The sequence below is a fragment of the Perognathus longimembris genome, chromosome 28, assembly GCF_023159225.1.
Source record: "Perognathus longimembris pacificus isolate PPM17 chromosome 28, ASM2315922v1, whole genome shotgun sequence".
NCBI lineage: Eukaryota > Metazoa > Chordata > Mammalia > Rodentia > Heteromyidae > Perognathus > Perognathus longimembris.
Window position 1 is genome coordinate 102,585,935 of NC_063188.1, and position 27,662 is coordinate 102,613,596.

At 38.3% G+C, this 27,662-nt stretch overlaps 1 protein-coding gene and 1 long non-coding RNA gene across 3 annotated transcripts in view; one reads left to right on the plus strand and one right to left on the minus strand.

Moving 5' to 3' along the window:
- Window positions 1–27,662, minus strand: part of Cdkl5 (cyclin dependent kinase like 5) — a 103,129-nt gene that overhangs the window by 18,663 nt on the left and 56,804 nt on the right. For both annotated transcript variants that reach the window (XM_048336330.1, XM_048336331.1), the window contains 7 exons: window positions 27,473–27,563; window positions 23,392–23,581; window positions 15,582–15,662; window positions 10,052–10,203; window positions 4,056–5,022; window positions 1,311–1,412; window positions 932–1,037 (listed from right to left, as the gene is read on the minus strand). In XM_048336330.1, the coding sequence (XP_048192287.1) occupies window positions 932–1,037; window positions 1,311–1,412; window positions 4,056–5,022; window positions 10,052–10,203; window positions 15,582–15,662; window positions 23,392–23,581; window positions 27,473–27,563 (1,689 nt within the window). The remainder of the gene's footprint in view (window positions 1–931; window positions 1,038–1,310; window positions 1,413–4,055; window positions 5,023–10,051; window positions 10,204–15,581; window positions 15,663–23,391; window positions 23,582–27,472; window positions 27,564–27,662) is intronic.
- On the plus strand, window positions 19,807–22,565 carry LOC125343785. Its single transcript, XR_007209374.1, has 3 exons — window positions 19,807–19,830; window positions 21,370–21,376; window positions 22,435–22,565. It is a non-coding gene; the product is annotated as an uncharacterized LOC125343785 (long non-coding RNA).

Here is a 27,662-nt window from a genome sequence, read left to right on the forward strand (position 1 = left end):
AGGTCATTTGGAGGGGCTGGTTTGGCTGGGCGTCAGAAAGATTTGGCAGGGAGTTGACTAGGGTGCAGCTGGAGTGGACAGCAAGGGTCAGACCATGGACAGTTTGGAATACCATCTTAAGGAATTCAGGTTTTGCCCTGACGTCATTGGAAAGCTACCAAGGGCCTCTCAACAAGAAGAAAGGAAGGATACTGGGGTGGGGTGATAGGGGATAATGGGTTGGTTGCCTTGCTCTGTTTTTTTCCCCCCTAGTAACACTATTACCTTTGGCTGCCCTAGAAAGCTATTATATTTACTGGTAATGTCTGCCGCTGAGAAAGTAAGGGCTATGACTGGAGATTTTTTTACAGGCCTGTCCACCAAGATGTTCTAAGCCAATCATTATCAGGCACACATGTGACATTGGGAAATATTTTATGATTTAATAAAATCATAAATCAATGGGCAGCTTTAGAATAATCATACCAGGGACTGTTTTTTTTTTGTTTTGGCCAGTCCTGGGCCTTGGACTCAGGGCTGAGCACTGTCCCTGGCTTCTTCTTGCTCAAGGCTAGCACTCTGCCACTTGAGCCACAGCGCCGCTTCTGGCCGTTTTCTGTATATGTGGTGCTGGGGAATCGAACCTAGGGCCTCGTGTATCCGAGGCAGGCACTCTTGCCACTAGGCTATATCCCCAGCCCCCAGGGACTGTTTTAATGGATGCCTTGGGAGACAAGTTAGGAAGCAATCCAAAGAGCCCAGGCAGAAGCCAGGAGGGCCTGATGAAGGTGATAGGACCAGTGGCAGAGGGAAATGCTAGAAGGTGACAATGCAGGCAAGAACACCATAGGTCTGATATTAGTAGGGGAGTGAAAGTATAGTCCAAGGCATGGGCTGTAGATGTCCTCAGCAGAAAAGAGAGGATGTTAGTGAATGCTGGAGGGTGGCTTACCTCTATAAAAGCTACCAACTCTCCTTGGGACAGGATCATTGTACAGATGTCTGTTTTCTTTGGGGGCTGTGCCATCATCAGAGTGTGGGTCATGATACACTCCACCCTAAGGCAGGAAACAAGTTTATAAAAATTAAGCCATGGATTGATGGTGATGTTACCTACAAAGTCTGACCAGCGCCTCTTATTTACTCAACGATATCTTAAAAAGAAAACTCTGGATTAGTACATGAGGAAGACTACTTACTTTAGAAGCCACAGTGACTTATTTGTGGGAGATTGGGTATGAATAAAGTTAAAAAGCTAGGCTGTGGTAATACTGAGTAAGTAATCCTTTCAGACCATTACATAATAAGATGTAGCAATTCTGAATTCTGACCTCAGACTTCTGGCGAGTGTGGAATGAAGAAGTGCCTTCTCTGGAGGGTTCTTTAACAGAAGGTCTCGCCACAGTCATCTCTGGTGGGAGCTGTTCTCCAGGCTAGAAGTCAAATTTAAAAGGATTTATGAGAGCATACTATTTCCAGAACTGACAATCCTCATGGTCTTTACTTAATATAGCTAGTACAATAGTCAGCCAACATTTTAAAAAGTTGGTTGGCTAAAACATAATTTGTCCTATAAATAAGTGAATTTCTTAATGAATGTAATATAAGTCAAACATATTTCAAGAGATGGAGACTGAAATTCTCATTAAAGTTAAAGCAAGTAAGGAATAAATTACTCTGAAAATAGTGAAGTAAATTATTAAAAACAAAAAAATTCTAATATCTAGACAGTCATGGTTTTGAGCAGCATTCTGGTTGGAGGTTCTATCTAGCAAATTTTAAGATAAGATTCCCTAAAAAGAACTGTGAAGAAGCAAAATTATTCTTGTGAGGATTTATATGACAGTTAGATGAAAATAAATGTTTTTTGAATGCATCAAGGAATAGACTAATATTTTTGTCTTAAAACTTGTAAATCCTACAGTCTATGTACTTCAAATTCTCTTTTTAATACTCTTCAGGGTAGCAGAGTTATGTTCCAAGTATTTCTTAGCTATAATTATGATGATGTGTATCTCCAGAGATGATACAGCTACCTAGCTCTCTCAAGGAAGTGAGTCACAGCCCCAGAACAACTTTCAATCCACAATGATGCCCAAGAATGGGGGTGGGGGGGAGATGGCACATTTTTCTACTCTTGGAAAAAAAACATGAAGGAACACAATTATCAAGTCATTGGGAGGAGTTCGTTGTTTTGAGTACCTATGCATTAGACAACAAAGAATATTACCTCAAGTCTAGATGATACATAAAAAACATTTTGCTTAAAATTTAAAATACCACCCAATCTTTCTCTCTTAACTCCCCAATGATCTAGAGAATTCTGGGCAGGAATTCATCTAGTGAGATACTTTCTTCCATTTTGTAGAAATGTCTCATTTGACTTTTCTTACTTGTACTGTTCACAAAGACCTCCAGACAAGTCTTTTAGAAAACAAATCACTTATATCTAACCAAAGATCAGTAAAAGTCCTCACATTTTTGAAGGGGGGGGGCATAATACCACATATGAGAATGTGTCCTATGATTCACTCACATTTCTTTTACTTTTTAAGTCTCTGACTACATTGGCACCTTTAAATGTGACCTTGTGTGCCTATCACTACACCTCTTGAACTGGACTTTACTAACAGTTGGATCTGTGCTTAGCCCTCAATAGTTGCTTATAATTAGCTAAGACCATCGTTGTCTATACACATCCTTTTTCTGAATTCTCAAAATTCCTTTACTGAAGTAAAACTGCCTTTTGAATTTTTACTTTTCTCTATCACACTATGATTAATGCCACACTTTACTTAGTTTTGCCCTATATCATCTATGAGCAGCTGTCCTAGAGATCTTTCTAGGCTCCTGAAGTTCTTTTCTCGGTATAGTGAGTCTTCAGAGCCTCCTCTGACCATTCCTGACTCTACTTCTGACATCTGCAAATGCTCACCTCTTGCACTCCCTAGTGTCTCTCCTTACTACCAGGCCACCACTTTTCCAGTCTCTTAAGGGACACTGGGGTAGATCTACAGACTGCCTCAAAAAATCCCAGCTTCCTCCACATTAAACTAGTTGGGTAAACTTGAACAACTAACTCATCCTCCCTCTCTGAGCCTCAGCATGGTCATCTGTGAGATGAAATTCAGGGGCTTCAAAAATCCCTTCTCCCCCAGGAAAAGGAACTCCAAGAAAAGAAACACTGAAGGCTTTTTCCTACACTGGACAGTGTAGTTCACAAATTCTATTACTTCTACTTTTGCGCAGTCCTTGAGATCACCGTTTTCCCACTGGTACTCAATCTCCAACACATTCTCCTGACCTCATGCATGTATTAATGCAAAAGTTACCCCAACTCTTGGAACTTTCATTCCAGCAACATGGAACCTATTGCAATCCTGGAAGATACTATGCTATGTCAAGTCTATATTACTTTCCTTTTTCTTGGGCTGTTCTTTCCGTCTTTCCTTTTCACTTTCCTACTGGTGCTGTCACTTTTCTCCCCAAGTAGAATCCCCATGCACTTGGAAGTCCCTGCTTAGATGCTGCCTCCTCTGGGTGCCTCTCACAATGCCTAGTCGGGACTGGCATGCTGTTCCTTCTCCCTTTGGCACAGCTCTGCATAGCTGCAGGAATATGGCCTTTCAATTCAGTTAAGATACTGAGGAATGTAGTTCAGAGTGATTAGAGAAAATACCAATAAATTCACACTAATTCTTGAGAAACCATGTAGCGGATGACTTCTACAATAAATCAATAGAATTTTCTCAACAAAATATGCCCAAAAGGAACATTTAAGAAACAGCTGAGTACAGTGGCTCATGCCAATAACACCAGCTATGATTAGAGGGCAGGACAAGCAAAAAAGTTAGCAAACCCCAGAAAACTTTTGAGTTCTCTTCAATGCTCAACAAATAATTTAAATAATAAAACTATTTTTAATAGAAAAGTCCAAGTAGTCTTTCTTCCTATTCACTCTAGCAAGGGAAGCAAGGCCTCTTGCTGTAGGGGAAATTCCAACGACCCTATAAACACCCCCCTGCACCACCTTCCCAAGACAAGCCAGTAGATTGGGTCTAAGGGCTAAGCTATACCTGGGGTGATAAAAGTTGCAGGCTGTTGGCTCTGGCTGCCATCCCTTGCCCTATGCTCAAGCTTCCATCCAAGCCTTTGGCTCTCACTTTGTCCCGGGTCACATACATGGAATGCCTGTGAGGACGCTGCTGAGAGGAAAAGGGGCTGGTGTAGCCCAGCCCATAAGAAAAGGATTCATGAGGTGTGGACAGTGAATGGGAATGGCTGCTGTCCATATGCTCTGGCAGCTTCAACTCCTCCATGGTTTTTGAGTGCCTAGTGGTGGTTCGGCGGGAGTCCAGAGTGCCTTCGTTTCGATTATTTCTCCCCAAAGGGCTGAGCAAAGTTCTAGAGTCACTATGTCTGGTGGGGGTAGGGCTGGTGGGAGAGTTCAAGTCCAAGCAGCTGGATGGGAAGTACCTACTGGAATTAGTCTCTGGGATTTGAGGCCTGGTTTCAGAAAGGTTGCTCACAGACTTAGAGTCGCTCAATGCCCCATGACTTTTGGCCTTGGTCCTGTAGGAGGGACTCCGAGACGACTGGGGAATGGTGTCAATATAGCTGTGCCGAGTCTGCTTCTCACTAGGCTGTAGCGTCCCAGCTTTGCTCTGAGAGCTTTCCATGAATGAGTGTCGATTCTGCTGAGATCTGCTGCTGGACTTGAGGTACTTTGTGCCTGGGCCTTCCGAGGGCTTAGGGTCAATGTTAAAATCAAACTCTGTTTTGGACTTGGCTTCTTTTGGGCTGAGAAGGTGAGGCATGTTGTTGTTGGTGAGATCTTTGCTGGTAGACCCAGGCTGGGTGCCTGCTTGGTAGGTTTTGGTATGCATTGGACTAAGTGTAGCTCCAGCAAGGTTTCCATTTAGGAAGCTTTCACTCGCAGGAAGGCCTTCATCAGCCCGGGGCAGACCCACGCTTAGGTTCTGAATGTCCTTGCTGTTGGATCTGTGGTGAGTCTGTAAAGCAGCACCTTTGCTGGCTTGGGTTCTATGTTAAAAAAAAGCGGGGGGGAGGGGGAGATGAGATTACTAAAGAATGCAGACTGAAAAGAAAAACAACATGTGTAGAGTTCACAGAAAAAGTAAAGTGAAAACAAAAGTTTCCCTCAATAGCAAAGCACATGCAAAGAAAAACAGAACATATACTTAACACACTTCAATGAACTAAATGCATTTAACTATCTTAAATGTGTGACAGCCAATATCAAGGAACATATTAGCCCAAATTACTCAGGATGCTAAGACCCAAGAATCTTGATTTGAAGCTAGACTGGGTAGAAAAGTCCGTGAGATGATCTATAATTAACAACAACAACAAACATTGGGCTGGAGGTAAAACTCAAGTGGTAGAGCACCAGCCATGAGTGAAAAAGCTGAGCAAGAGCTCAAGGCCCTGAGTTCAAGCCCCAGGAACATATGCATGATGCATGCGTGCGTGCATACACACATACACAATAACTCTAAGTTCCTCAGATTAAGTTGCTATGGTTCATATGAAATAATTCTGGTGTGCTTAAATTCATGGCTTAACTTGCTATTAACATCGTTTCTAACTGATAATCTAGTAAAATAAGTTTTAGCTTTCGTCACAGAATACCTGCTAAAAAGAGGAGAGCTGATGGGGAGGAGATGGGGCTCAAAGGATATTGAACTTGCCTAGCAAATGTGAGGCCTTGATTTCAAACCCAAGGATCACCAAAAAAGAAGAGCTTCTGTTGTATACATTGCGCGCACATGCACACGCGTGCACACACACACAGCAATCAATCTTTTGTCTTTAGCCTATGTACTCAAAAAATGAGAATTCTAGTAATGTATTCATTAAAAAATATGACAATTGCTGGGTGCCAGTGGCTCATGTCTATAATCCTAGCTACTCAGAAGGCTGAGATACGAGGATTGTGGTTCAAAGCCAGCCCGGGCAGAAAAGTCCATGAGACTCTTATCTTCAATAAACTACTCAGAAAAAGCCATAAGTGGTACTGTGGCTCAAGTTGTAGAGCATTAGCCTTGAGCACAAAGAGGCTCAGGACAAGCCCCAGGACTGGCAAAAGAACAAACAAATAAGCAAACACACAAAAAAACCCTTATACTTTACAAATATAAACTGCCTTGTAAGATTTGTTGGAAAACATAATGATCTGTGTTTCTGTTTTGGAGGAGTGGCAATTACTTGAGGATCTTCAAATATATACTTATATACTAATCAGAAATGTGTCACTAACTTTCAGATACCTCTGTGCATACTAAACAAAAATGTCAGGGTTACAAAAGTGATAATTACTTGATAAAAGACGCAATTTGTTCTCTTCTTTATTTCACACTTTATTATTCCAAATGGACTGAGTCTTATTTAGGACTCAAAGCTTCATTTCCTACCTGGCTTAATTTCCGAAGGAAAATCTTGTCCTTTATTGGAAAGTCAGTTTTTCTATTGTAACTAGTTGAAGGACTCAGGGGCTGGGGAAATGGCCTAATGGCAAGAGTGCTTACCCTGTATACATGAGGCCCTGGGTTCAATTCCCCAGCACCACATATATAGAAAATGGCCAGAAGTGGCGCTGTGACTCAAGTGGCAGAGTGCTAGCCTTGAGCAAAATGAAGCCAGGGACAGTGCTAAGGCCCTGAGTCCAAGCCCCAGGACTGGCCAAAAAACAAAACAAACAAAAAAAAACTTAACTAGTTGAAGGACTCAAATGTGTCTTAGACGGGGCTGGGAATATGGCCTAGTGGCAAAGTGCTTGCCTTGTATACATGAAACCCTGGGTTCGATTTCCCAGCACCACATATATAGAAAACAGCCAGAAGTGGCGCTGTGGCTCAAGTGACAGTGTGCTAGCCTTGAGCAAAAAGAAGCCAAGGACAGTACTCAGGCCCTGAGTTCAAGCCCAGGACTGGCAAAAAACAAAACAAAACAAAACAAAATCAAATGTGTCTTAGAATATGCTAGGATGATTGAAAATTTATTAACATTTATATAATCCCCTTTACACTATGTATTCAGAAAATGTTGTAAATATTACTATTGGTAAAAAGATGGTTTGATTTTGAAAAGTTTTATTCTATCATACACTACTTGGAAGAAAAGTCACTTGTTTTTCATGAATAAACGTAGTCTATAAACTATATCTTCTTATTTTCCCTGTGACAATCTGTTTGCTCAGGCATCAAATGTAAGAGATGTTTTCCTATTGGACCATTCATACTGTAATCTCTGCAAGAAATCTACCAGAAAGTATTAAAAAAAGTATGAAACTGTAACCTCTCTGTACATCAGTTTGATAATAAAAATTTGAAAAAAAAATACCCACAACACCCAACTGATATTAAGCAAGCCTGCAACACTGTGGAAAGCTTCCTATCCTAAATGCACTCCTCATCTCTCCCAGTTAGGTCACAAGAATTACAACATTAAATATGAACTTAAATTTGAGCTAACAGACTAGTAGATCCCAGACCTAGAAAAACATTACAAATTATGGAGATGATGTACTAAATCTATTTCCAGATTAATAAAGAACAGTCTCAGGCTTTAAAACCTTTTAAACTGTCAACTTGCATCTTTGAAACTAATCTATCTCAGAACAATGTTTCAAAGACTCAACAATGATAGGCTGTTTCATGTACAAATAGAGCTTACTAAGTGTGTTGGTTTCATTCCATTAGGACATTGCAAGATAAGAGGAGACAAAAGCTGGAAGTCATCCCTACTCCTTCTTAGCATCCTTCAGATGACAGCTTCCATGGGGTGGCTCCTCCTGTCTAGCTCCAGCTCTCTCTTTGAATGCTACTTTTCCTCTTTCTCTTTTAGATCTAGACATAGTAATGGAAGAGAGGCAATACATGCAGATACTGGGAAATGCCTAAAGCTTAAAAGAGGACCAGAAAGGGATAGAGAACAGTGAGGACAGCTGCTATAGCTTCTGAACTCTTAGAATCAGTGCTATTGATGTTTTGCACAAGCCTATACATATTCATGGGAATGTAAACTACAATTTCAAATATGAAAAGAGAAACTGTAAAGTTAAGGCAGAAACATTTGTCAGAATTTTAGTTTTTTCCATGGATGTGTGAAGAGGCAAAGTCACTATTCTAAGTATTTCTGCCTCAGGATTAATTGGAAGCCATTGAACTTTGTACATATCATACTTCCTATAAAGAAAGGGCACTATATTATCTTTAAATTGTAGCTCTCCCAAGGCAAAACAATACAGAACAGCTTTGATAATCCTATAGGTCTCTTTGACACACAATTGTAAAGAAGCTGTGTTAAACTGAAAACCATTGAAGAAGATTTTACACATAAACTACTCTTACATCGTTGGCAAGATACAGAGATGGATGTTAGATGGTCAATGCACAAACTTAAATTTGAAAAGTAAACAGAGGCACAAAACTATATTTGTAGGGAAAGGCTGGTAAAGCAGGACTGGTGAGAGTACAGTGTGGGCAGCCGAAGCATCATCATGCCATGCCCAAAGTGACAGGGATTTCAGAAGAGCCTGAAAGCAACTGGCAGGAGGGTGAGTAATGGCTAAGTCCACTGCCTCCTACAGAGAAAAGAATTTGAAAGACAGGGTGACATTGTGTCTCCAGGGATAGGGCAAGGGGTATATATAATGGACAACAATGGAGATAATGCTGTGAGCATATCTTAATGGTCCTGGGAGGGCCAAGAGAGCCCCAGTCTCTGTTATAAACTATAGTTAGTATCCCTGACAAGAAGGGCTTCCATGGAGTATGTAAAGCCCATAGATAAGAGTTGGAGGAAAAGCCCTCAAATTCATGTAAGATGAGGTAAGATTTCTAAAAGGGAAACCACTTAGGACTTTTCCCTTAATGTATTTATTACAGTGCTGAGAACTGAAAATAAACTCTTCCAGAGATTTGTTTTTATTTACTTATAATTTCTATTGTCATCTACTACAAAAGAGGCTGGAGGAATGCTCAAAGAGCTACACAAACCATGTCTTTTGTATCTCCTGAAAATAACACCACATATCCTCCTCCTTCAAAGATTAGCCTAAAGAGACTTCTCAAAGGAGAGCTGAGTCCCCGTTGGTTACGTGTGTGTGTGTGTGTGTGTGTGTGTGTGTGTGTGTGTGTAATACATTTTAAAACACTATGTATAATCATTTTAAAAGCACTGATTTTAAGCACTGACTTGACAATTTCCATATTCTTATTTTTATGTAAAATTAATTTCTCAACTGAATGATGAAAAGGCAAGAACAATGAACACACAAAGCCCTTCTCTAAGCCAGGTACAGTGGTTCACATATATAATCCCAGCTACTCACGAGGCTGAGATTGGGAGGACTGCAGTTTGAGGCCATGCTGGGCCAAAAAAACCCTCACCAGACTCCATCTAAGGAGAAAAATTGGGGTGTGGTGGTATGTGCCTCAGCTATTGAGGGAAAATACAAATAGGAGAGTAACAGCTTAGGCCAGCCCTGGTAAAAAGCAAGACACTATCTCAAAAATAACCAGAGCAAAAAGGGGTCGAAGGCATGGCTCTAGTGGTAGAGCACTTGCGTAGCAACTGTTAAGGCCATGAATTCAAACCCCTCCAAAACAAAAAGTGACCTTTCTAAAGATACAGCCCACTTGGTTCAGTTGCAAAAACTGTCTCATCTACACTTTTGTCATCTTTCTCTTTCAGGATCCCCTTTGTCCCCATTTATCCCTCTTCCACCAAGCATTACTCCTGGGTAAGACATTTACACAGAACCTGCTTGATCTCAAGGCTAAAAACCCCTTAGTCGTTAATTCAAAGCTACCTTTCCAAGGGAATACATAGGTTTCCATAATATGCTTGTTAAAGACAAGAAAGTCTTTAAGACCCACACAATTCTTTAATTATAGCTCTGAATCATGTAATAAGCATAAGGAAGATATTTTTGAATTAAAGAGGGCTTCCCTTCTTTTTTCCTAATTGCATAATTTTAGCATCCGCCTCTGCCACCTACTTGTAAGACCAATAGTACATCTGTATTTCCTTAAAAGGGAATATTTACCTATTAGACAACGTGCTGCTTTCCACGTGATAAGGTTTCCTTTTTGTTGACCTTGAAGGAGAACGATCCAAAAGTCTCTGGGTTTGAAATGTTGGGTGATTCAAACACTGTTCTGTCAAGTATCTGTCAGCTGGGTCCAACTTCAGTAAATTCTTAGGAAATAAAATAGAAAGGACATTAAAATGTCAAATTTAAACTCTGGTAAAAAATTATTTTTGTTTCATAGGAAAAAAAAACATGGTCAGTGCAGAATATCTAGCCAACACGGTTCAGGTAGAAAAAAAGATTAAATCATCCTCTACTATAAAATCTAGGTAATATTATACATGTAAGTTTCATATTCCACACTTTTCACTTATCAAAAACATTTTTATAGTTGGACACTGATGGCTGATGCCTGTAATCTTCACTACTCAGGAGGTGAGATCTGAGGATGGTGGTTTGAAGCCAGCCTGGGTAGGAAAGTCCATTAGATTCTTATCTCCAATACACTACTCAGAAAAAGCCAAAAGTAGTGCTGGAGCTCAAGTGGTGGAGCACTAGCCTTGAGAAAAAGAAGCTCAGGGATGGAGCTTAGGACCTGAGTGCGTTCACATCCCAGGACTGGCAACAACAACAACAAAAACCTGTAAAATAATTTAAATATCTTTTAATTATGTGTATAAATAAATAAATGCGTTTTTCATCTTTCCTCTGTCCCCTAGATACCAGTTACTTTCTCTGAAGGCAGTTTGGGTCTGCAGGTATATTCTATACCTTATATCTCCAATTGATCTCTTAATTTTACCTGATGTCTATGCTATAATTCAATTTTTCTTTTTTTTTCCTGGTCCTGGGGCTTGGACTCAGGGCCTGAGCACTATCCCTGGCTTCTTTTTGCTCAAGGCTAGCACTCTACCATTTGAGCCACAGCACCACTTCCAGTTTTTTCCTGTTTATTGACATACAATTTTTTTTGTGCTGGTACTAAGTCTTAAACTAAGGGTCTCAAGCTAACCCTTGGCTTTCTTGCTCACTTGAGACATGCCTACATTATTGTATGTTGCTAGTTATTTTGAGACAAAGTCTTGCAAACTTTTTTACCCAGGCTGACTTCAAACTGCAACTCGGAGTCAGCCTCTCAAGCATTTAGTATTACAGGCATGAGCCACAGGCATCTGGCTTGACATTCAATCTTAAGAGATCATTCCATATCAATTCCTTGGATGTTCTTTAGTTTGTTTTTAGCAATTACCAAATGACAAACACTCAGGTTGTTTCCCCTTTAACAAACAATGTGATAACAGATAATCTCATAACATCTTTGTTTTTCATTTTATTTTGTGATACAGAGAACCCCTGGGCCTTTCTGCATGCTAGCTGGTGTGGTCTAACAGTATGCTACATCTCCAGCTTTTACATATATGTAGAAGTTTATGGTATGGATATATCATGATTGGTTTAGACAGCATCTTACTGTTGAATATTTAGGTGGCAGCCACAGTTCACTATTAAAATGCTGTGATAAACACCTGAAATCCTCCGTAGGATAAATTCCTAAAGATGGAACCTCTCCGTATGGAAACTCTTAATGATTCTTTTCTGTGTTGCCAAATGACACCCTAGGAAGAATATATTCCTCTAAGCAATTGTATGTTTTTATTAATTTCTTGGTAACTTCACTAACAAGAGTTTTGCTCATTCTTTTTAGTTGTTGTAAGATGAATACTTTTCCATGTTTATTGATTACTTATGCTTTCTCATTTTTCTATTTCTGTATCTATTTAGTTATTTGTAAATGTTTTTTGTTCATCAAAGCACTAACCCTTTGTTTTAGGTTGCACTCATTAAATTCTTTACAACTAAGATGTTATCTTCCAATATTATTACTTATCTTAGTAAGTTGACAGACTTTTACTTTTAATAGGTGAATCATAATTGAGACTGATTTATTCATAAATGAAGCAATACCTAACAACATCTATGTAGCTTGGGATGGGAATATGGCCTAGTGGTAAAGTGCTCACCTCATATACATGAAGCCCTGGATTCAATTCCTCAGCACCACATATATAGAAAAAAGCCGGAAGTGGCATTGTGGCTCAAGTGGTAGAGTGCTAGCCTTGAGCAAAAAGAAGCCAGGGACAGTGCTCAGGCCCTGAGTCCATGCCCCAGGACTGGCAACAAAAACAAAACAAAATAAACAAAATCTATGTAGCCTAACCAACACATCAATAGCTACATAGCTTAATATAACTTAAAGGGCAAATTTAGTGTGCACCTCAATTTGCCCTTGAAATGACTGTCATTTTCCCCTAGGTGCATGAAATCTCAGGATTCACAAATCCATCTCTAGCTCACTTAAGGTTTTGTGCATAATTAATCTCTTTGCGACTATTAAAATAATAGGAGCAAATTTGCTCCCAAATTAGCCAGACTTCAAGCTCAGACAACCACCTTCAACATAGTACCACAGAAAATTTGAATTTTAATCCTACTATAATACTAAAATACTTTTGGTCGAAAGATATTGATTATTAAAACCCAAACCACTAATTATATGCAAATGCATTTACATCCACATTGATTCAAGCACATTTCTGAAATTATCTCAGTCATTTCTTCTTCCTTATTATAGAACTGAAACTTTAGGGGCATATAAAATGATTTTGAACCAGCAGTTCAAACAGTTACCATCACAATGGTTTCAAGTGTAAGTTACTAGGTAAAGACAAAGGGGGACAGGCATGGTGGTGCATGGCTGTGATCCCTGTATATTGAGAAACAATATGGGACTCTATCTCAGAAAGAAAACCAAAATCATGCAAACAAAAACTAAAAATGGAAAACCAGCCTTTAAACAATCTTTTAAATTCAAAGATTTAATTCTTTTCCTACACGTGGCATTTCAAAGCCGAAGATCTATGAGCATTAGAATTATTTTGGGCTGGAGATGGGGCTCAAGTGGTAGAACACTTGCCTAGCAAGTACAAGACCCAGAGTTCATAGCCAGTACTATAAAAATAGTAAACTAAGTATTATTTGATATCAAGTAGAAATTACTGTATCCCCAAAACTGTATTTATATGTATGAATACAGCTGTTAATTTCAAATTACTTAAAAGGATGAGGTCTTTATGAGGGAAGTATGAAATCTATCCATTTAATAGATTCAAATTCAGTATTCTGGGAAACATCCTCCTCATCAAAAAATTTTAACTAAATCAGAGCCAATATAATTACTGTAGCTATTCTCTATATTGCTAAGCACTTGAATTAATTTTGATGATTTGTATTCCCACTAAAATGGCAAATACAGTCAGATTCAACATGAGATGAACATTTTAGTTATTTATTATATGTGGACATAATTATCAAGACTGCTTTATAGAATGTCAAAGAGATTATTTCTTTATGAAAGAATAATTGATGTTGTCACTTATGGTTTATTTGTTTTTGTTTTGAGATAGTCTTGCTACTATGTAGCTCAGACTGGCTTCCAACTGGAGAACATCCTGCTTTAGCCTCTCAAGTTCTGGCATTACAGATGTGTGACACCAGGTCCAGTTATAATGTGTATCACTATGTCTATTATTTTGTGTGTATGTGTGTGTGTGTGTGTGTGTGTGTGTGTTTAATTCAGAACTTCACACTTGCTAGGGCTCTACTACTACTTGACCCATGTCCCCATTCCTTTTGCCTTTCAGTGTGAGTTACTGAAGGGGTATCATGTGTTTGCCTGGACTAGCCTCAGACTACAACTCTTCTACTGAGTCCTTAGTAACTGGGATTATAGACATGCTCTACTATGCCTGTTTTGCTTGTTTGTTTTAGAGCTAGGTTCTGGCTAACTTTTGCCCTCTGGCCTCAAATGGAGATCCTCTCATCTCTGCCTTTCAAGTAGTTGGAATTACAGGAGTGAACCATCACACACAGCCTTACAATTGGCATTTTTCGTTATTAAAATTCATTTTCAAAAACAGATAAGAGAGACAAAAGGAATGACTCTATAACAATAACAAGGCAATATTCATCTCTGACAGATGTCAGTACTATAGTTTCTGAGGCAGAGTAGAACAGATGTTTATAGCCTAAGCCGGATCATAATTTCATGTTTCCTGCCTTTTGTGTTTTTTATTTTAGCTAAAAAGTATTGAACTTTAGAAGCTTGTGGGGTATTAATAATTTTGTCTCAAAATAGGTAACAAGGCTATATTTACATTGTAAAAACTAAATGTGATATGTACATACTGAGTATTTTCTGAATATACATTTCAACAAAATATTTACTATTAGAAATTTGACTGTAAACATGTTAAATAAATAGGAATTAGAATGTATAATTTCCAAACTGGTAGCAGTGAATAAAGATTCAGGACACTTTTTTAAAACTTTTATCTGTGCTAGCATATAATTAGTATTCAATTTTATTCAAGCATTACAATGATGACTAGCAATTATATTTAATAATGATTTTTAAAGTTAAATTATTTTTAACTAAAAAAAGACAAAAGGTAACAAACATGAAATTATATTTAATTCCATTTTCCTACCTTATTCTATTTACATTTTAAAAGTCACCAAATAACTAAGACCCAGATCAATAAGTATTGACTGTATGAAAGAATGTATTGACAAAACCCAAGTGATTTAAATTAAAATTTATGCCTAATTAAATTGAAAGAGCTTGGAAGGTTCCTTTTTGAAATTGCATTTCTCAATGTGTGTTCAGAACATTGGTGCTTTATTAAGAGTTTTATAAAATCAGCATTCAGTATGTAATTGAATTTGGGAACTGCTGAGTGAGACAGAAATACTTCTTTAATGTGAGATTTCTGAATGCCTCTGTATGTTAATTAATATTGTGAATCTTTACTAAAGGTTATATGGTACGTGGCCTTTCCTAAATGCCACACCTCCCTCCTCCACCTCTGCCCCCACACCTGTTTACACTGTGTTCTTTGGAACACAGATTAATGTAGTTAAAAGCACAGCAAAGTTCTAAGAATGCAGCTTAGCAAGTTCCAACTGTGCTAAATGTGTAGTCTCCACAGATTGTGATGGCTGAATGAATGAGCATAAAACAAAAGTGATCCATTAACAAACAGGTGCACCTGTTTGAGCACTTGCTGGCTGCAATGAAAGCTGGGGAAGGATGAAAAATAGTTCTCAAAGAGCTAACTATCAGCTACTAGAAAATAAACATGAATAAAGAAATCTAAAGAAGATTTTAATAGTCCAGAGTAGGACATCATCTGGACAGAAAGACTAGCATGAGGAACACTGAGGCCAGAGTAGTGGTAGTGACCCTGATACATCTTAAGAGTCAGAAAGACTCTTCTATTTGGGAAAGACAGGTCAGAAAAAGAGAATTAGCTTCATTGTGTCAATCTGTATAGAGATTATCACAAACCTTTCCCCATTATTCACCACCATTATGTGTACAAGCAGAACATCCAATTCATAAATACATGCCATGGGCACATGTAGACAAAGAAAATCCATAAACTAAAGGATAATTTATTGTACAGACATCATCAATATCTCTTACCTTCATTAGGTCAAGTAATACACTATTTAAAATTCCAAGATATCTTCTTTCCAATGACTGAGGATGGTTAACAGCAGGAAACTGTAAGGGCAATATTAATAGGATGTTAGCATTTGGGAAGAACATGCATGATCACATGAGCACTGCAAAAGTTATTGCTCCAGTGCCAAGCCAAATCAAATTCATATTTGTATATTACTTTTGGTATCTAGGTATTTAAGTTTGAATTAGTAGGAATGGATATTAAGTAACTAGAAATTTGGCAGGTAAAATATAATAGCTTAATCTATGCAGGTAATATTGAAGCTTATAAGATAAACAAAATTATAAAATATGATTCTGTATGTACAGAGTTTTATAGAATACTGTCTGCCCATACAATTTAGGTCTAAAACCATTTAGACAGAATCTACTTGTACTGACGGGGGGGGGGTGGTGGTGTGTGTGTGTGTGTGTGTGTGTGTGTGTGTGTGTGTGTGTGTGTGTGTGTGTGTGTGTGTGTGTGTGTGTGTGTGTGTGTGTGTGTGTGTGTGTGTGTGTGTGTGTGTGTGTGTGTGTGTGTGTGTGTGTGTGTGTGTGTGTGTGTGTGTGTGTGTGTGTGTGTGTGTGTGTGTGTGTGTGTGTGTGTGTGTGTGTGTGTGTGTGTGTGTGTGTGTGTGTGTGTGTGTGTGTGTGTGTGTGTGTGTGTGTGTGTCAATACTGAGGCTTGAATTCAGAGCTTGGGCACTGCCCTGAGCTTTTTTACTTAAGGCTAACTCTCTACCAGTTGAGCCACAGCTCTACTTTTAGCTTTTTTTGGTAGTTTATTTGGATACAAGAGTCTCACAGACTTTCCTTTCAAAGCCCAGACTGGCTTTGAACTGTGATCCTAAAATCTCAGCCTCCAGAGTAGCTAGGATTACCAGCATGAACCAACAGCACCTAGCGATACTGACAACTCTTAATTGCTAACAGTAATTGGGAGACTAACAAAAAGGACACAATATGGTATCATGTAACATCTGTATTCCTTTTACATAAAAACATATAATATACTCCTGAAAATAAGGAAGTAACAAAGAAGAGGGCAGCAAGAAGCCAGAACCTGAAAGATGACAAAAGTACAAATAGTATATTCAGACACATTTTTCTATTGCTCCTAATGTGCTCTTTGAGCAAACTATTTTCAAATTCTCCCTTTTTGTAAGTTGGAAAAGAGGGCAAATATAACTGTCAACATGAACAGTTTTTAAAAAAACAAAAAACAAAACAAGAGGAAGGGTGAAGCTTATTTTGACATTCTATCCTTTCCTCTGCCAATTTACAAATGGAAGTATCTGAACAGATATCGATGTAAGATATTGATACTGGGTAAGATGTTGGCACAGTCTATTACCATGTACGGCCACTTTGGCATTAGTATGTATTTCCCTTATACCAACATAAAAGCATTTCAAAGTAAAGAAATCCCTAAACATGAGAAAAAAGTGGATAGGAGGACTGGTTATGTAGTAGAATTCAAACAAGGTATTTAATTAAAGAGTAACTATAACATTATCCTTACGTGCTTGATCAGGCAGAAGATACAGGATATAGTTAAAACCTAAATCCTGAACTTGGCGAATCTATTGTCCAACTAAGAAAGCAATCAGTGCTGAACTGAGCAGCCATACATTCTATTGGAAGCTCAGAAAACAAAGTGAACAAAAGACAGGTATGGTAGGAGAAGCAGGAGGATGTCAGCCTGAGCTACACAGCAAGTTACTAAGAAAAAAGAGACCCAAGTGGTTTGTGACTATCTAAAGAAGAAGTTGTAGGTAATATTTTAACTAGATTTGGAAAAAATGCGAAAAGAAGGACAGCATCTTCCAGATAGAGGAAGAAGGAGGAATAACATGAACTTAACACTGACACACAGTCAAAACCCCAAAACTTATTTCTGAGGGAAGTGATGCTATTCGAGGCATTTTAGGTATTATTCTTACTTTAGAGATAAAGAAAATTATGATCAGAAAGTTCAAATAACCCGTTCAAGGAAAGTTACATAATTAGTTACATAACTAACAAGCAGAAGAGGATTCACACCTAGGCCCACTATCCCAACCCATACTCTTTCTAATCTGAAGCCACTTCTCCTAAGGCAGGTATAGAAGCTCCTTTTGATGTGATTGGAACATTAAATATGAGCTCAAAATGAAAGAAAGACACCTGCCCTGCTATGATAAAAGACCCTACACCAGTACATTTTAATTAATACTTATACAGTAGATATCCTTTCCTTTTCTTTCCCCAGAAATGACATGTAATTGAAAAGAAAATCCTGAAAGTCAAAAGTAAAGCTAATTTAATTTTTTAAAAAATTAACACATTTAGTTAAAATACTACAATCACTTCCAGGCTAAAATGTTTAGAAATATTACATTACAAAATAACCACTAGGTGCCAGTGGCTCATGTCTGTAAACCTAGCTACTCTGACTGAGATAGGAGGATCAAAGTTCAAGGATAGCTTGGGCAGAAAAGTCTACTAGAGTCCATCTCTAAAAGAACTAGCAAAAAAGCTGGGTTGGAGACATATCTCAAGTGGTAGAGCTCCAGTGGAGCAAATTCAAGGCTCTGAGTTCAAACCCCAGTATAAGTTTGCAAACAGCTACTGAAAAGAGAATACAATGGGCACTACAGATCAGATGTCACCATAATGTTACAGTTGCTCAGAAGAGGGAGTTGCCTATGCAGTCTGGAATTGTCTGGAAGGGTTTTATGGAGGAAGATTGGTTTCAGTCTGGGTGAGCATTGGAACCATTATAGATAGAAAATGCTGCACTACAGAAGCTACAGGTTAAAGAAATAGCTGGAGGTTCAAGGTGGCACTCAAAAACAGAAGGCAGGGTATAGCAGAGTAGAAGAGAGGTGCAAGGCTAAGAGTAAGGGATTTTTGATTTTACCCTATGGAGTTTAAACTTTACCAACAATCCTGTAGACGTTTTTAAGCAAAAGGGAGCTAAAATTAAATGTGTAATTTGAGAAATGTTAAGACAAGTGAAGAGAGAAAGTTCAAGATATCATTTCTGTATTTCAAGTAAAAGTGACAAGGCAAAAGACACATGAAGGATAGAGAGGAAGGAAATAAGCTGAGTTTGAGTCCTGGGATCATAGATGCCTTCAATCAATAACTCAGATATTTAGTGAGTATCTGCTAAATGAGCTAGTTTCTCTGTTCAACACAAGTGATGGAAAAATGACTTAAACTGAAAACACTCACTTTTTCCCCTGACAGCCATATCTTAGAACTGTCCTTCATGATAAATTATACAAGACTCTAGGCATTCACAAACAGTGAGACTAAAGGAGGATACTCTCAGGGGCAGAACACAAAGGCACAATTGCCTATGAGGCTCTGATTATATAAAATAATATTTATCAAAATGAACTCCAGGAAATGGAAACAAAAAAAGGAAAAGAACTGTCCTCTTTGCTGCCAACCCCACTGAATTATCTTCCCTTCTCATTCCTCCTGAGCAAACACACCCAGTGGTTTGGGAAGAGAGCCTGAGATCGAGGCCATGCCTGACGCTGATGCCCCTGGTGGACACAGATGCTGTTGAAAAGGTGAAACTCTACTCAGTATAAAATTGTTCTCCCACCACACCTCCACCTCATCCAGCTTCCATCTGCCCCATCTGACTTCACTTTTTCTGCCTAATACTTAAAGGGACCCTAGTTATAAGGGGGTGCCCTATTCCCTTCAGCCCAACTGAGATCAGGCTTTCCTCCTGAATAACATTTGTTGGACTGCTGACGTTTGCCTTTCTGCTCTTTTTCTTTCCTCACAGCAAGTTTAATAATGATAACGTTGATGATTTCTGTTCCTGGGGCACTTTTATACCAGTGGTGGAGAATTAGACACTAATAATTAAAAAGCGCCGGGTATAGGTTGGCTCATGCCTGTAATCCTAGCTACTAAGCAGGCTGAGATCTAGAGGATCTTGGTTTGAAGTCAGCCTGGGAAGAACAGAACACAAGACTCCAGCTCTGAAATAACTAACAAAAAGTAGGGCTAGTGGGGCTGGGGATATGGTCTAGTGGCAAGAGCGCTTGCCTCGTATACTTGAAGCCCTGGGTTCGATTCCCCAGCACCACATATACAGAAAATGGCCAGAAGTGGCGCTGTGACTCAAGTGGCAGAGTGCTAGCCTTGAGCAAAAAAGAAGCTAGGGACAGTAGACAGTGCTCAGGCCCTGAGTCCAAGGCCCAGGACTGGCAAAAAAAAAGTAGGGCTGGAGGCAGGGCTCACTGTAGATTGCTGGTTGAGCAAGCAAAATGAGGAAGCTCCAGGCCTTGAGTTTAAGCTCCAGTTTTGGCATAAAATGTGTTTGTTTCTCTCCTTTGTCACTGTTTTTGATTTCTGAACCTTTTGTCTTGTATGTAGGCTTATGTGTTTTAGCAAGGGCAAGGGGGAACACAGAAATTGTAGGACATAGGGTGAAAAAACATCAATGACACCCACTAGACACTATGTTGAAAATGAACTATATTGTTGGGGAGGGAGGGAGGGAAGGAAAAACTGGGAGAAAATGAGGGAAGAGGACACAGTATTCAAAAATAAATGTACTCATTACTTGCCTTATGACTGCAACCCTTCTGTCTCTGTATATCACCTTTACAATAAAAATTTCAAAAATAAAAATAAAAGATTCCAACATAAATTTAACAAAATTCAAAAAAGAATTTAAAAAATAGCAAGGAAGCCAGATGCCAGTGGCTCACACCTGTAGTCCTAGCTACTCAGGAGGCTGAGATCTGAGGATTGAGGTTCAATGCCAGCCCTGGCAGGAAAGTCCATGAGATTATTATCTCCAATTATGCACAGGAAAATCTGGAAGTGGAGCTGTGGCTCAAGTGGTACAGTGCTAGCCTTGAACAAAAGACATTCAAGGACGGTGCCCAAGCCCCGACCGAGTTCAAGGCCCAGGACCAGCACAGAATAAAACAAACCACAAGGAAACAGATGAAATCATTCCATACTGTGCTAAGTAGTATAATGGAGGGGGAAAGTTATGGGAGAAAGAAGAGGGAAGTATGGGCTGTAGTTAGAAAGAGGAGGCATTCTTTAGATGCGATTTACCAAATAACAAAGGGCCATGCAAGGCAAGAACTTTCCCAGGAAAGGAACCACAGATCTCAAATCTGTGAAGCAGAAAAACCTTAGATGTTTATGGAGGCTAAAGAACAGACAAGTGTGAAGAGAATTTGGAAGAAGAGGACTACGAAACGTCACTAGTGAATCAGAGTCTGGACCAAGTAAGGAATCACAAAATGTAGGATGGCGTTTTTAGATGGATTCTCTAGAACAGAAATTCAGGAATTACGATTAACTTTATTTTAGTTGTAAATATGACAGATTTTCCTTTCTGCTATACTACTGGCAAGTCCTATTTATTGGTAACATTTTCAGCATCTACTATGACAAATGTTCAAAATCCATAAAGCTAATCTGCTGAACCACATGTGCTACTTGCAACATAATTAGTGGCCATACTTTGGCTAACAAAGTAAAAACTAAAGGAAAAGAAAACTTATCTGAGATGAAACATTTGGAATAGAGAGAAAAAGCAGGAAAAAGATGAAAGAGAAACTATGTGTACCTCTGTTCATTCGCTTCTTACACTTCCACTGAGCCCAACAGGAGCTGTATTGGGTACTTTTGTGTGAGCAAGAGTATTCACCAAAAGGAAATTGAGGTCCAGAATGTCAAAGTTCTTTACAGATGGCAAGATAACATTGTTTTAGAATTATGTATTAAGAGAAAGAAAACAAGTGATACTAATATTCTATAATTACCACAATATCTATAAATTGACGTTTGTCCAAAAGTGAGTTTAAAATCTCTTAAAGTTGCTTTTAGAGTGCATGGTAGAGAGAAGCAGCCTATAATTCACTAGCCACTCCAATGAGATGTCTGTAGCTTATACTTGCCAAGATACATTTTTTTTCTTTTGTGCCAGTCCTGGGGCTTGAACTCAGAGAGAGCATTGTTCCTGAACTTTTAAGCTCAAAGCTAGCACTCTACCACTTGAGACACAACTCTACTTCTGGCTTTTTGGTGGTTAATTGGAGATTAAGTATCTCATGGACTTTCCCGCGCAGGCTGACTTAGAACCTGATCCTCTGATCTCAGTCTCCTGAGTAGCTAGGATTATAGGCGTGACCCAAGGCTCTAAGATGCTTTAAATAATTTTCTCAGAAAACAAGTTTCATACAAAGGTAGCAAGTCCAGGAAAGGCTGACAAACACAACATCCTGGCTTGAAAGGATTTAATGTTTCATTGTCAGGTAATAAGAAATATCTGCTGACCAATTATTAAATGGGCAAAGGAGCTAAAGAGAGACTTCACAGAAGAGATAAAAATGGCAAAGAAACATATGAGGAAATGTTCAACATCCCTGGAAGTAAAGGAAATGCAAATAAAAACAACCCTGAGATATCACCTCACAACAGTTAGAATGGCCTATACTCTGAACTCAGGCAACAACAAATGCTGGAGGGGATGTGGGGAAAGAGGAACCCTTCTCCACTGTTGGTGGGAGTGCAAATTAGTACAACCACTTTGGAGAACAGTATGGGGGTTCCTCAAAAAGCTCAGCATAGACATACCCTATGACGTAGACATACCCTATGACGCAGCCATACCACTCCTAGCATCTATCCTGAACAACAGGTCTCAGGATATAAAAAAGACATCTGCACATCCATGTTTATCGCTGCATAATTCAAAATAGCCAAAATATGGAAACAACCCAGATGCCCCCCTACAGATGAATGGATCAAAAAAAATGTGGTACCTATATACAATGCAATACTACATAGCGATTAGAAATGATAAAATATTGGTATTCGCAGGGAAATGGTCAGAACTTGAACAAATAATGTTGAACGAGACAAGCCTAGAACACAGAAAACAAAGGGGCATGATTTCCTTGATATGTGATTGTTAAGGTGGGGGGGCGGGGGCCGGGAACGACACTAGAGACCAGGTCTGCGAAACCAAAAACTTCTTATCAAATGGTATTTCCCACAGGTTTGGGTCAGCGACCTTGCATTATGTAACTAAAACCAAACAACTACTAAACATAAAAAGGTCTAAAATAGACCTCTCAGTGGATCACAATAACTCAACAGCTATATATGTATGATCATATAAGACAAGGATAAGCAAACTCTATTGTTGACGTTATATTTAAAGTTCTAGGTGAATTTCCTTTGGCGTATGCCATGTGGCTACTGTATATGATTTTGGTACACTGTGTATTGTATATGTGCCTACCTGATCTAGGGAAGGGGAAAAAAAAACGAGGGTGTAAGATATCACAAGAAATGTACTCACTGCCCTATTATGTAACTGTACCCGTTTTGCACAACACCTTGTCAACAAAATTTAATTAATAAATAAAAAAAAATATCTGCTGAAATAAGAACTTTTGAATCTGCAGGATGCAGGTATTCATGGCCTTCCCTCAAAGTACTACAAATGCATTTGCTTAAGTAAGCAGCAGACATTAATATATTTTACATGGACACAATAGTTTGGATAGACAGTCTAAGATACTCAAGATTTTGAATATTAAAATGTATATGGCAAAAAAATGTATATGGCAAAAAGATTTTGACCACTATTCAAAAATACTATGTAAGACTCAGGAATAAAATGAAGATAATGAATATTGTGATGGGAAAGGGAATTCAGAGAGTACCTTCACATTTCGTTTGCAGTAAACAATGAGTTAAATACTGCCACCTTAATACTATTTGGGGTTTTAATAAAACTTCTTACCCGGAGCCCATGGAAGCGAGGGTTACTGTAGAAAAGCTTCATCTGCTCAGACGGAAGTGGTCCTAGCACCTTCTGAATAGTAAAAAGTTGGTCAATTTCACTTTCTCCCGGAAATAAGGGCTGTCCATCGCTAAGCTCACCAAGAATACAACCCACTGACCACATGTCTACAGACTTCCCATAGGGAGCTCTGAAAAGCAAAGGGAGAGATAACCTTGGCAACTCAATAAATGCAATAGGTTAACAAGTTTTAAGCTATTTTGCTTAAATTCATGATTTAAAGCACATTGTGTATTTAAGGGATTAAAGGACATTAAAAATCATGACACCAAAATAAGGAGCTACAAGCTATCCAAGTAAATATCCATACACTCATATAGGTAGCAGTTTAATAACAACTTAGTTAATATACACTAATATGAAATCTGGGCATACGTTGAACATGGTTGGCTTAATAAATCCTAACAGAGTGCACATGTTTGAGGAATAACATTTCACTTGTGAATGAAATGTTCCCAAGAAACGTATTTTCTAAGTAATTTATACTTTAGCTCTTTCAATCTCATTTAGAGACATTTTATTCATTTTTAAAATTTGTTTTATCAAAATGTACTAATGACCGTGTGTCTTTTTTTTTTTTTTTTGGTGGTACTGGGAATTGAACTAAGGATGTCAAACTTGCTAGGGAGGCACTCTACCAGATGAACCACACCTCCAGCTCCTTTTTTGCATTGATTATTTTCAAGGTAGAGTCTTGCATTATGCCTGGGCTGGTCTAGGTTGTGATCCTCTGACTTGTGTTTCTCCCTATCTCTGGGGATTATGCTCACGTTCTACTGTACCCAGTCACTAGCTGAGATGCAGTATCAAGAACTTTTATTCCTGGGCTAGCCTTGAACAGCAAGCCCTGATCTCTGCTTCTCAAGTAGCTGATTAACTATGCCCAATGACTCTTATGTATCATCTTAAATGAATATTGAATATCATTTAATCTTTTGACTACTTATGTCACAATTTCCAATAACTAAGATTATATTATTTACTTGAATATAATTGACCTCTTCATATAAGGGGCCTTCTGACAGCCATTTCCCTCAAAGTACATTTTAAGTTTACTTAGGGGTTTCTAGCTATCTTTTGGGACCTGAGCTTACCAGAGGGCTTTAGGGGAAGAGGGGGAGGAGAGTTGCTGTTACAAATTGAGGCTATAAATGAAAATTTAAGTTTCTCTAAAACAGTTTTAAATCTATACTCTGGTGTCAAATAAAAATTAATTTGGTAGATTAAGAAGGCACATATATGTATATGTATATATATATATACACATATGTTTCAAACATAAATAATCCAAGCTTTAAGAAAGGAAACCAAAATAAAAATAGAATATCTGAAAAAAAGGAATGAAAGTCTAGAATAACACTATACTAGAAATATTAAAACTTTTAAACTAAAGTACTATTGACATACAAAATGTTTCTAGGGGCTGGGAATATGGCTTAGTGGTAGAGGGCTTGCCTAGCATGTTTGAGGCCCTGGGTTCAATTCCTTGGTACCACATAAACAAAAAATAAATAAAATAATTTTTAAATGTTTCTAAGATAACAAATCGTTACAACATAACCTCATTTTCATCCCACAAAAACCTATATGAGGGAACCTTGTTCAGACCTTTTTGGTAGCTTGCTAAGAAAGGAATGATACTGATCTTCCCTTCATATGTATTTGAGAGAAAGAAAAACACATGTTTTGTGGTATTTAGATGGAGAAACCTGTGAAAAAAATGTTCAAATATCCACAACAAACTATTTTTCATCAGTCATCTCTTCTAATATTTTAATGCAGCTCAAACCATCTTAAATATCAACAAAGTCCTGAGAGTTTATGAAACATGTAGATCTTAATGTAAAACCAAATATTGATTACTTTAAGTGGAATCTGTACACAAATAGTGTGGGTCCTCAATTAGTACTTGACAATCTTTTAATAAGCAATGTTCCACTTTTTTCAAGTTGAATGCACCGTTCTCATCTGGTTTGGGCAGCTACTAAACATCCCTAAGCAGAACCCCAGTTTCCTGCTGGGTATTCATTAGGTAGCAAATACTCTTAGAAGGCTCCAAAAATAAGACTGTCCTGAAAATACATTCCTCAGTGCAATCCTACAGACAAAATCATATTGTAACGAGTCTTATGTAGCTTCCATGAGACTTTGGTTATAGTTCTAAGAATGATCTACTTCATACTCCTTTCTCCTTCCCTCTCTTACAATACTGGGAGATTGAACTCAGAGCTTTATGCTTGGTTGGCAAGCACTCAACCACATGAACTATTTCTCAAATCTCTTTTGATTTTTTTGTCCTTTAGATGAGGTCTCTCATTAACTTTTATGGGCCTGGCATTAAATGTGATCTTCTTATGACCATTTCCTGAGCAGCTAGATTATGTTTGCGTGTGTTCCACCACTTAGCCCATAAGCATTTCTACATTCAAATCCAAATCTCAAAAGGGGGATAGGGAGGAAGAGAAATAGCCTCTGTAGATGGGTGGGGATTAGTGATAGGGGTTGGGCTGGCAGGGAGGGGTAAAGGAGGTTGAATATGGTCAAAATAGATAATTTGTAACTATGCAAATGAAACAAGAGAACCTGTTGGGGATACCATTTTGGAGGGGGGGAACAGGTAGTGGGATAAAGATTGATTGGAATACAATGTAAACACATGTGAGGGTGTAATAATGAAATCCTCCCCTGTGTAACTAATGAACAACAACAAAACAACCCAACCTCTCCTGCTCCAAAGAATAAGAACTACACATTCCAGAGCCTAGAAAGGTACCTAAAAGAAACACAGATAGACACAAAGAAAATTAATCTATTGTTGGGTGGTCTGAAAAAAAAATACAATCTAATGGAAATTAAAAAAAAAAACACTACAACTTGAATAGGTAGTTATTTATTCTGCAAGTACTAGGGTTTGAATTCTGGCCTTAACACCTGCGTGGCTTACTTGCTTAGCTGTTGTGTTAACACTTGAGCCATGTCGCCAGTCTGGCTTTTTGCTGTTTATTCTAAAGATAGAGCCTCTGACTTTTCTGTTTGGGTTGGTTTTGAACTAAAATCCTCTAAATCTTGGCCTCCTGAGTAGCTAGTATTACAAGTATGAGCCACCAGCACTTGGGAGGTAAATAATTACATTATCTGGGAGAGACATGATTATAGGCCAATTCTTAGGCTCTAAAGTTAAATGCATTAAAAGAAAAGAACCTATCAAAAGACTCCACTGGTGTTAACAGAAGAGTGACTGAACACTGAAAGTACAAAGGTAAACATAAAGTGGACTGGTAATGGAGATGTTGCAAAAAATAGTCATGAGTTCAGTGCCAATTTGAATAGCCATTTACCGCTAACTTTGTTCAGAAAAAAATGGCAATTGGTTCACTATTTATTCCATGTGTCTAGACACTTAGTATTTGTTGAATAAATGAAAAAATGAATTCGAGAATAGATAAGCCAGAATGTTAAATTACATGGATAGTCACATTCTAAATGTGGAATATTTTTAGCAAACATGACTATAAAAATTCCTTTCATTTCTGTATACATGTACCTTTTCTAATTTGGATCTGTTATTATTCCCATCCAGGGGTAGGTATATCTCCACACTTGGAATAAGAACTTGGCAATAAAACATGCTTCAGCCAATAAAGCAAAATAGAGGCTTGTAAAGTACCTTTGCTTTGGGGCTGAACTTGTTGCTGCCTAGAATTCTTCAGCTATAATACTTAGAAAATTGAACTAGCCTACTGAAAGATCCCTATACAAATCAGTCCCTAGATAATGCGCCAGTTGACTCAACCTACCTGAGTGTCCCCAAGAAAGACAATCATCCACTTGAACTCAAATTACTGTCACTCAGAATCGTGAGTAAATATGGTGCTTGTTTCATAACATTAAGTTCTTAGGTAGTTTATTACAGTAAATAGGTAACTGACATTTAAGTAAAATTCTTATTTTCCACATGTAATTGGCAAGTCAAAGACTAACAGATGTGTAAAGGCCACTCCACCTTGGGAAAGTAACTTACCCAAGGAGAAGTTCTGGGGATCGATACCATCTGGTGGCCACATACTCTGTATAGTTAGCATTATTGCCTTCTGAGAGATTCCGAGCAAAACCTGAAATAATAATTTCATATTGGCAAAATATTTCAGTGCTAATAGTAACTTAAAAGAATATCAAAAGAACATAATGATTGATAATGAATGGGCTGTTTA